Source organism: Cannabis sativa, chromosome 8, assembly GCF_029168945.1.
Source record: "Cannabis sativa cultivar Pink pepper isolate KNU-18-1 chromosome 8, ASM2916894v1, whole genome shotgun sequence".
NCBI lineage: Eukaryota > Viridiplantae > Streptophyta > Magnoliopsida > Rosales > Cannabaceae > Cannabis > Cannabis sativa.
Window position 1 is genome coordinate 30,536,770 of NC_083608.1, and position 11,030 is coordinate 30,547,799.

Sequence of the window (11,030 nt, forward strand, 5' to 3'; positions counted from 1 at the left end):
AAATAATTTTGAAAATGAGAAAACCATCTTTCCAGTTACCAATATTAATATTTTAAATCAGAAAATTGAAATTAACGGTTGCATCGCAACCAACTACTCAAATACAATTCGTAGCAGACAAAGTTCGACTGAAGCAGTAAATTAATACAAATATCAAAATAAATCAGTGCAATGAATTAAATAAAAAGATTGATATATATATGCGCAAAAGAAAATTGAGAAAGAGATTTAAGCGAAGGTAGATTCGAATAATCAACAGTTTGGAAAAGACATTAACTCCAGTGAGGAAAATATTTTACCTTTGTTGCATAATTTCAGTAAAAAAATCAAAGATTTGAAATGATGAAGAGAGAATGTTGAGCAGAGATCGAAGCAGAAGAAGTCGCACACTCGGTCATCTTCTTCTTCTTCTCTCTGTAGTATGGTGTTTTCTTCTATTTATATGAAAATGTATAAGAGATTTGGTAGACGACATCGTTTGGGTCTGCTTGTCCATTTCTTTTGGAGAAGTAATTTCCGCCGTGGGTTTTTTCGTCCTCGGAAGTAGTACGAAAATGAAGGTGTATTAGGTATTATAATTTTAGTACAGAAAATTAGTTCAAAATAATGTAGACATTCATGTAAATAATGACACCATCACTCGATCTAGATGTAAATCCGATCCGATTGTAGCCAACAACCACGATTTATGATTTGCATAAAAGAAATAAATATTAATCATCACTTAATTTTAATATTTATTTATTTCTCATTCATTTTGTTTATGTTTCTGTTTGTTTTTCTAATAGGTACTTTTATATCTCAGAAAAGTCCTCTATTAGCAAATACTCCTCATCACTTAGTTTTAAGTTCTTTATATATATATATATATTTGTTATGGAAAATCATACATTTATTCAAAGACCATCTCAGTTACAAATAAGATAAAAAATCACTTGGAACAGATTTAAAAATAAAATTACAATCAAGAAATAATATAGAGGCTCTAGCAAACTTATAAGCCGCCATATTAATTGATCGTCTAACAAAATAAACAAAAATATTTTTTTAGAACATTAAGCATAGTCATACAATCACTAACCACTTGACCAAACATGGAAATCATAACAATTGAGTTATGTAAGGCTTGAACAACCAAAAGATAATCGGTTTCAAGTATCACTTGTGGCCATTGACACGCCTTGATCTAGCTTAGCGCTTCTTGGACTCCCATGACTTCGAATATTTCAGGAGAAGACTGACCATGAAAAGTCTTAGTGCAGCCTTCAGTAAGCAATCCTCACCCATTACGAGCCACGAAACCAATCCCAAATTGTTGGGTCTCACCAAACATCGCTGCGTCAACATTGACCTTAACACTATTTTCTTGTGGAGCCATCCAATGCTCTGCTCCATCACTTGGTAGAAAACTAGTAATGAAACCTCCAAACCATCATTTTGAGCATTTAGCCATTGATTAAGGAAGCCTCTTACTAACGAAATGATGATATCCATACCTACTATTTTATTCCGCCAAACCCTATCATTCCTTGTATTCCAAATAGCCCAAGAAATAGCAACCAACAACTCTTTTTCCTTCCAATCTAGCACTTAGAATTTTGCAACACACTAAGCGAAAAAACTCAGCTCCTACTGCACACCCGTGCCTATACCAACCCGATCCCAACAAAGTTTAGTAACTAGGCAGGTTACCAAGGCGTGCAAAATAGATTATCATCCAGTGAACACACTTGATAGAGGGAGTTAACCTCAACGTGCTTTGAGCAAAGTTGAGCCATGGTAGGGAGGCAACCGTTACTAGCTCTCCAAACCAGATTTTTCATCTTTGGGGGAAGCTTGAGGTTCCATAATTTCTTCCAAATTTATTCACTGAAGACTCCTCTAAGTTCACCTCTCCTTTAAGCTTTTGGATCAGTTTATAGGCGCTTTTAACGGTGTACAAACCAGATAATTCTCTGAACCAAATTAGACAATCTTGAGCTAACATAGCTTGGATAGGAATTTAAAGAATTAACTCTCGGTCTTGTGAATTAAATAAATCATTCAACACTTCCAAATCCCAATCCGATCCATCCATTGTCATAAGATTGGAAACTTTAGCATTCATAAGACTCGTATGCAAAGAGGTTACTAATGGATTTCCTTTATCAGGTAACCAAGGATCACCTAACACTAAAATATTTTTGCCATCACTAACAGACTAGCGAACACCATTAGCCATTAGGTTTTGGGCCTCAAGAACACTACGCCAAACAAAACTTTGATTAGAGCCAATAACTGCTATAAGGAAAGTACCTTTAGGATAATACATGGATTTGAAAACTGAGATACCAAAGATTCAGGTTTAACGAGAAACATCTAACCTTGCTTGCCAAACAGTGTCAAATTAAAGTCCCTTAAACTATGAAAGCCCATTCCACCCTCTGTTTTGTGATTACAAAGTCGTTTCCACGACATCCAATGGATACTGGTGTTAGTGCTAGACGATGACTGCTAACAATACTTAGACATCAAACTCTTCATTTCTCTCGTGACTTCAAGAAGTAGTAAAAAGACATTCATGGAATAGCTTGGGAGCAATTGAGCAACAAACTTTATTAAAACTTCCTTGCATGCTTGAGATATGAACTTTGTTCCCCAACCTTAAAGTCTTTTCCGAACCTTCTCCTTTAAAAAACCCAGTGCAGCTGTTTTATTACGACTCATAGAGCTTGCAAGACCCAAGTATAAGCTTCCCTCAAGGGTAGCAACCATTCCCAAAGATCTGCTAAGTCTTTCTGTCACCATATCCATGGTATTGGAGATAAAAAAAAATATAGAAGATTTAGAGAAATTGACCTTCTGACTCGAAGCCAATTCAAATTTGTGGAGAATTTCTTTGATTCGAGTATCCTCCAATTTTGTAGCCTTACAGTAAAAATAGTTATCATCTGCGAATAACATGTGGGAAATCCTCGAAGCACTATTAGCTACTTTACAACCATGAAGCCACCCTCTTTGCTCATACTTGCGAAGTAATGTTGAGAAGCCCTCTACACAAAGAATAAAGAGGTAATGTGAAAGGGGGTCTCCTTGACGAATCCCTCTCGAAGGAATGATTGGTCCAATTTCATGGTTCCCATGAATAACTTTATACCTCATAGATGTAACACACCTCAAAACTAGTTGGACCCAACTCTCAATAAATCCTAACTTTCATAACATCGCTTCAAGAAAAGACCATTCAACTCGATCATATGCCTTGCTCATATCAAGTTTGAGAGCCATGTAACCATTTTTTCCTTTTTGTTTTCTTTTCAAGTAATGTAGGATTTTAAATGAAACCAAAACATTGTTAGAGATTAAACGACCCAGAATAAACGCACTTTGATTTTTTAAAATAATAGAATCCATAAATGGCTTCATCATATTGACCATTACCTTTGTGATAATCTTGTACATATTGTTACAAAGGGCTATTGGACAAAAAGCAGACATAAGCTTTGGGTTCTTCTTCTTTGTGATAAGAACAACATTTGCCTCACTACAACCATCCTCTAAAACACACTATTCAAAGAATCGTTGTAGAGTTCAATTTTTGGGCTCCAACTTCTTTGGCCAATTAAAAGCCTGCAATCAATTCTTCATGTTTTGCTTCTTTGTTGGAGGCAGTGAATTAAAACTTAAGGGCATTTAGATTTGATGCCCCTACAGAGCAATCAATATGATTTTTGCTCCATAACCTTTCTCATTTGATGCTCCATCAATAAAAATCTTCTAGACTTCTATTTTCAATATGCGTTCCTTCATATTGTTATTGATTCAAGTACATTCCACAATGAAATCTGCTAGAACTTGGCCTTTGATTGAGACTATGGGTCAGTTTCTCATTGCCATATTCACACTCGGTAGTCCATTCAAACTTATTACTTCTGCTCAAAACATTTAAGAAAGGAATGCATTTGTCAGTGGACTTTGAAACAAACCCACTTAGCGCTGCATCCTTCCAGTCAGACTTTGTACATCTTTGTGTTTTTAGGGGGAATGCATATTTAGAATGGCTTGGATCTTCTCCGAATTGGCTTCAATCCCTCTAAAGTTGTCAATGAATCCTAGGAACTTCCTTGAGGAAACTGTAAAGGTATTTTTTTGGGGATTTGGCTTCATTCTGTACTTTTGGATGATAGAAAAAGCCTTTTTTAGATCATCACTATGCTCTTTGGAAGTCTTTCATTTGACTAGCATGTCATCCACATAGACTTTCATGTTCTTCCTTAAAACTTCCTTAAACATTTTGTTCACCAGACGTTGACATGTTGGTCTAGCATTCTTGAACACAAATGACATCATAACATATAATTACATACCTTTATCCATCTGGAAGTTGGTATGTTCTTGATCCATTATGTACATCTTGATTTGATTATAGTCGGAGCATGCATCCATGAAGCTTAAAAGTTTATATCTAGATAAGTCATCCACCATCTGATCGATCCAGGGAAGTGGGACAAAATCTTTTGGACAAGCCTTGTTTAAGTCTGTGAAGTTGTTAGGTTGTTTTTAGTATTATTTTTAGGTTAATTTTTAGTGCATTTTTAATTTAGTTCTACTCTTATTTTGAGGAATTTTACAATTTTTATCTTTTATTTTTGCAAATTTAAAATAGAAGAAGATTAAAAAATATCAAAGGAATAAGATGGAAAAAAGATAAAAAGATCTCACAAAAAGATGAACTATAAAATAGAGAAAATTGTGCAAAAAAGTAAAGCTGAAACTTAAAGCCTAAATTCGACTATGATCTGATCAGATTTTGGAAAAGGTAGAAGCATAAAAGTTCTATATCTCACTTTTATCTTTCCTGAGCATCTTGAAGTGTCCAATTCTGAACAATATCAAGAGAGTTATGGCAAAAATACTATCAGTTAACGTAGCAGAAAACTCACTGCTTAAATAAAGGGGGGACCGCGCCTAGGCATGGAAATCCCATACTGCAGCCCGCCCCTTCTAATCCCAAGCAAAATAGGTTTTTTTTCAGTGTTTTGCATCTTTTTTTTATCATTTTTTGGCTATATCAGAAGGGGACTTCAATTGTATATAACATTGCAGCATGAGATTTGTCTAACGTCCACTACACTCTTAGGGCATTTTGTTTTTGGAATTAGAGTAATAGTGGTAGTATCAATCTCTTTTAAAATCTTTCCAGAATTTAAAAAAGATAATACTGCCTCTACTATCTCATCCCCTACAAGTTTCCAATTGTCTTGGAAGAAAGCACTTCCATACCCATCTGGTCCAGGGGCTTTATCCCTATCAATAGCAAAAATAGCATCTTCTACTTCCTTCCTTGTGTAATCAGCCAATAGAATATCCTTGTGATAACTTGTTACCTTAGTCCCAAATCCACAATTGCTTGAACAACTTCCCTTTTGGCTGGAATTTTAGTCCCTAATAGCTTTTGGTAATAGTCTAAGAAGGCATGCTGAACTTTCTTTGGAGAGTCGCACCAATTTCCATGCTCATCCTCAATCGAGAAAATTCTGTTTTGAATCCTTCTCAATTTTAAGGAGGCATGGAAAATGTGTGAATTCTCATCACCATATTTAGCCCAACTGACCTTAGCTTTTTGTGCCATGAAGCTAGCAAATGCCTTACTAACTTCTGCAAATTTGCTTCTTAGTTCCTGCTCTTGGTTCATAAATTCCACATTCTGTGGCTCCTTATTCAATTTAACTTGCAACTCAGCCAAAGCTTCTCGTGTAGTAAGCATTGTCTTTTGTATGTCTGTAAAACCGGTTTGGTTTATGTGTTTCAGCACCATCTTCACTCTTCTTAGTTTCTGCACTATACAATACATTTTCGTCCCTTTGATATCTTCTTGCCAGGCCTTGGTTACCAAGTTATCATACTCAATAGCTTGTTTCCACATGTTGAAATACCTAAATGGCTTCCTCCCACAGAACCTATCTTCATAAATAGTCACCAAGATAGGAATATGGTCGAAGCTTAATTCAGGTAAGAAAACAGCTTCAGAACAAGGAAAAGCATTGATCCAATGTGAATTGACCATTTCTCTATCAATTTTGGAAAAAATCCTCTCTTCAGGCTTTTGCTTATTGTTCCATGTGTAGAAAGACCCTGAATACTTCAAATCAGCCATATTACAGTTCCCGATACAATCTTGAAGTCTCTGAGATGGATTGCACTGAGCCCTTCTTACTATTCTTTCATCTCCATTCATTATCTCATTGAAGTCCCCCATTAGAATCCATGGTTCACTTAGTTTCTTCGCCAATTCCTCTAGATCTGCCCATAATTCTTCTCTCTTTTTCTCATCATTGAAAGCATAAATCAGTGACACAAAGAACTTCCCTGTTTGTTTCTATGATTGCACATAACAATGCATTATTTCGCTAGAGCAATATTTAAAATCTATAGAGTAGATATTTGGTTGCCAAGCTATAACTATTCTTCCTTTGTCTAACCAAGGATTATTATTTGAAAAACACCAACCTTGGAAGAGGCTTGTATATAAAGTTCCCATATTCTTATTCTGAACCTTTGTTTCTAAGAGACTAACAAACCCAGCTTGCTTCGAATACATCAATTGCTTGATTTCATTGTGTTTATGCTGGCTGTTAATCCCTCTCACATTCTAGCATAAGAACCTATCCATTTGAGGAAGAGGGATCTCCCTCCCCTCCTGTGTTTTGCTCATTTGCTTGTTCTGCTACGCCACAATCAATCTCATTCCTGCTACAATCTCAAAATCATCATTAAGAGACCAAACATATTCTTTGTTGATGTCCCTTCTGCTTCCTTCCTTGGCAATACCTTTTTTCCTTTACTGACCTTCTGAAAACCATCATCATCGAGCTACTTCTCTACATTAATTGCTGGTTTCTTAGGCATCCAAACTTGTTTCCCTGTGTAATGCCCGCTTAGTTTAATTTGGAAATTAGCAGTTAATCATGATTAATTATGAAAATTATTTATAGCTATTTAAATAATTTATTATACTGTTATTTATGGAATTCAGAAATGCATGGTTATGTTATTCAGTAGTTTTCATATTTTGCTTTTCCGGTGCCCGGTATTTGGAACTCGGCGTTTGGCTCAGTAGAAATCACAACTTAGTATGTTAGTAGTTTGGGGACGGGTTTTAGACATTGGGAATGTCGGGAATGGCCGGGAATTTAGAATTTCCCAAAAATACCCCTTTAGTATGATTTATGTGGTTTTATGGTGGAGGGGCAAAATGGTCTTTTTGCCCCATTAGTGTTTTGTCTTATGTGGGTTTATTATTTGAAAATTAAATATTTATTTAATTGTTATTTGGCTGAAATGGATTTAATATATGTTATGTGATGGTATTTCATTTTCATTAAAAAAATTACACTTAGAAAAAAATAGAATTTCTCAAAAAACTCTCTCTATTTTCCTCTCTCTTTTTCGGCCATTTGAGGCAGCAAGAAGAGTGGTTTCTCCTCTTCATTTTCAAGTGATTTTCTGCAAGTTAGAGTGTTCTTAATTGAGGTAATTCTTGTCTAGCTTTCTTTCTTTGTTTTCTTTAAATTTTGATGTAAAAGATGAGTAAATGCATGGAGGATTTTGATGATGATGCTGCTGCTTGTTATTGTTGTTGTTTCTATGTCTAAAATGTTGAATTAATTAGGTTTAGTTAGGTTGAAATGCATGCTAGTTGTTCTTGCTTGAGTTGGTTAATTTTCTTGTTAAGAGGCTAAGGTTTTCAAAGTAAAAATTGAGAATTTGGTGGCTGTAGTTATTGCATGAACTAGGTTTTGTTTTCTGCAGTGTTTCTATGCTTGATTATGTGATTCTAAGCTAGCTTTGAGGCTTGTGTGTGAGCTTTAGCCAAGTTAGAGTTTAAACTCAAAGCTTGGAGCTCCCATGGTGTTTTTCATTTCTGTGGTTTCTGGGTAGGTTTGATGCTTTAGAAATGTTCTTTGGGGTATTTAGAGCAGGTCTGGAAAGTTTGGTTTGAATTGGGTTTGATTTGAGTGAGTTAGGAATTTTTGAAAAGTTCCTGCGAGGAACCGGAATTCCGGTTGTGCAACCGGAATTCCGGATGAGGGTTCAGTAATTCCCAGAACCGGAATTCCGGTTGGGCAACCGGTCTGCCGGTTGGGGAATTTTCAGAACCCGTGTTTTCCTCGTTTTTATGTTTTAGGGGTATTGCCATGCGTTTTACCGATAGGGAAACTTTTAGTTCCTAGTTTAAGTCCCCGGGAAGTGATTTAGCGTGTCACTTACAGTGTTGTGATTTTTATGGTTTAGGAGCCTGTAATCCGCCGCTCAGCTAAAGTTCCAGTCAGGTTGACCGGCACACCTGAATTCGGAATCCAGGTAAGATTAGTATAACAGTATGCATATGTAGATTACATGTTTAGCGTGCATGTAGGAAGCCTGTTAGATTACATTAGTTATGTATGTTGGCTTCGAACCATCCAACCCTGTCACGTCGGTACAGGCTGAAGTATGACCAGCAGCTGGAGTATGACCGGTTCGACCGATCAGGCTGACATTTGGTTGGTGGTTCCGTACTATTGACCTATCCCGTCGGTACAGGCTGGAGTATGACCAGCAGCCGGAGTATGACCGGTTCGACCGATCAGGAGGATACTTGTCAATAGTACCGTCCCCGTGAACGTTCAAAACTTAGTACCATGTTGGACATGGCAGTAGTGGCTCAGTATCGTGTTGGACACGGCAGTAGCGGGACTCAGTATCGTGTTGGACACGGCAGTTAGGCTTATGTATGAGTATTATTATGCTTTTCTTACTGAGTTTGTCGACTCACAGTTTACGTTTATGTGTAGGTAAAGGCAAGGCTAAAGCTGATGGGCCGTGAGCGAGCTTGTGAAGATTGTACATGTCGGGGCGGTTAGGCCTGGAGCGTACGATCATCGGGACAGCGAGGCTGATTTTTTGTAACTGGTCGTTAGACGACCTTTATTTTATGTATCAGTTAAACAGTTAAATCTTTTGTAAATAATTTTATAATCGGGATCCCGAGTCTTTTGTAATATTGTTTTATAAGTTTAATTAAAAAGCAAAATTTTAATTAATCACGTTTTTCCATAAACCTCGTTGATTAGCAACGAGCTGCACAGTATGTTTAAAAATCACGTAATACGCCTATGTTAGTTAGGGTGTTACACCCTGCTTCTTTCTTCTCCTCCTTTTTCCTGCAGTTTGAAGTTCTATGCCCAATTCTAGAGCAATTGTAACAAACTAAAGGCAACCATTCATATTTAATATCTAAATCCACTTCATGATCAAATTCATCAATAAAACTGATTTTCTCAGGGAAATCTTTTGCTAGACTTACTTGGATTAGGATCCTGGGATATTGTAGCCTATCCCTGTTCTTAGTAACATTGTCGACTTGTAAGGGTACCCCCAGTTGGCCTGCAATTTTGAACAGAGAAGCTTCTCCCCAGTATTTGATATCTAGACCTTTGAGCTGAACCAAAGTAGGCACGTTCGTAACTTCTTCCTTAGTGAAGTCGTCTATAGGATTCCAAGGCTTCATCACCATTGGCTTACGATCAAAAAACACATACCCCTGCTGCATCACTTTGTCTCTCTACTCTAGACTTTGGAATCTGGTGATGAAGATGCCTTTGGCTAGTAATCCCACTTTAACAACCTCATATTTCCACAGCCTCCTTACGAACCCTTCCAGTATGCTAATTGGAGGATTGGCCCCAATAACTTAGCAAACCAATGATGGTTGCCAATAATTGACTTCATCTTCAATATCTGCATACTTGATCTTAACCTTCTTCTTCGTTTCTTCCTTCCCTGCATCATTCTTCGATTGCTCAAACGAAGTCTCCAGCTTCCTCACTATGTTAGATTTGAGAATTGGGGGAGAAATCCTCTTCCCAGAATTAACATCCTAAGTAGCCCGATCTGCAATAGAAAGCCAGTCTGAGAAATCTTGGCGAATCTCACTCTGTCTAATAATCAATGCCTCCGATTCCTCCGGGGAGAAGACTCTCTCAACATACTACTCTATTGAGTGATGGCACTGTTCCATTGAATCTTCTGCTTCTTCAACTTCCAGTTCTTGAATCCCTAGTACAGCATCCATGGATCTAGTCTTGATGACTCTATCCGAGGAAGATGGTCCAGTTTTCTTGCCCTTTGATTTCCCTTTCCCGGCCATTTTCACTCTTTCTGCCATAGCACCGGTGAAGCACCGAAAGAGAGAGAAGGAGCGGGAAAGAGAGGGTTACTTAAGTTCTTTTTTATGTTTTTATTTGTGTTTCGTTTAATTATGGATTCGATTATGAGCTAAACTCTCTATTTAGGGATTTGATGGATATTGATTGAGATTATTCTATGGATTAATGTTATTTGATTCTTCTTTCTTCCTCTATTATTGTGATTTATTCATATTTGTGCTTATTTCATGTTTAAACTTGATCACCTATTGCATGTTTTATGATCTCAATACAAAATCTGAAAAGTGAGTATTGAGAATGCTCTAAATGAATAGACATAGATTTTGATGTGAAACGAGAGTATTCACATAGTTTATGTGACTTTTAGATTATTGCTTAATGCGAATTGTATGTTGTTCTATCTCAGAGATCATATGCAGTAGTTGGCATGCAATTTAGGACATTTATGATCTGAAAAGAGTTTAGGTTAATTTATAATTTGTCATCACATAGGAGGAAGAAGAATGGTTAATTAGTGTTAATAATTGGGTATTCAAAGCAATTGAAATCATATCCCTAATTTCACATCCATTTTTAAACCTTTTATTTGTTTGTTTTATTTAATTTTGCTTAGTTTTTAGTTCAAAATTTATTTATTCGATTGCCAAATAGAAATAAGAATTTAATTGGTTGGTACTTAACTGCAGTCCTCGTGGGAACGATCTCACTTACCTGAGTATCACTTGTTAAAACGATACATATACTTGCGTGTTGGATTTATCACAACACCACACACATCAAATAGTACTCAATCATAGTGTGTAAGGCTGTGAATTATCCAGTTTCAAGAAAAGGAGATTC

The 11,030-nt window shown here is 36.6% G+C and overlaps 1 protein-coding gene across 1 annotated transcript; it reads right to left on the reverse strand.

Annotated features, from left to right (window-relative positions):
* Positions 1-5,063: 5,063 nt before the first annotated feature.
* LOC133030539 (uncharacterized) lies at positions 5,064-9,538 on the reverse strand. The gene is made up of 3 exons (XM_061103316.1): positions 9,329-9,538; positions 5,367-6,358; positions 5,064-5,322 (listed from the first exon to the last, which is right to left on the reverse strand). The coding sequence occupies exons 1-3, from the start codon at positions 9,536-9,538 to the stop codon at positions 5,064-5,066; spliced, it is 1,461 nt and encodes a 486-aa protein (XP_060959299.1).
* Between the last annotated feature and the right edge of the window lie 1,492 nt (positions 9,539-11,030).

Coding starts and splice junctions, on each gene's coding strand:
- LOC133030539 (XM_061103316.1), bottom strand. CDS start 9,538: ATGGTGATGAAGCCTTGGAATCCTATAGACGACTTCACTAAGGAAGAA. Junction 6,359..9,328: donor ATCCCAGGATCCTAATCCAA/GTAAGTCTAGCA, acceptor GTGCAATCATAG/AAACAAACAGGGAAGTTCTT. Junction 5,323..5,366: donor ATTGTGGATTTGGGACTAAG/GTAACAAGTTAT, acceptor TGATTACACAAG/GAAGGAAGTAGAAGATGCTA.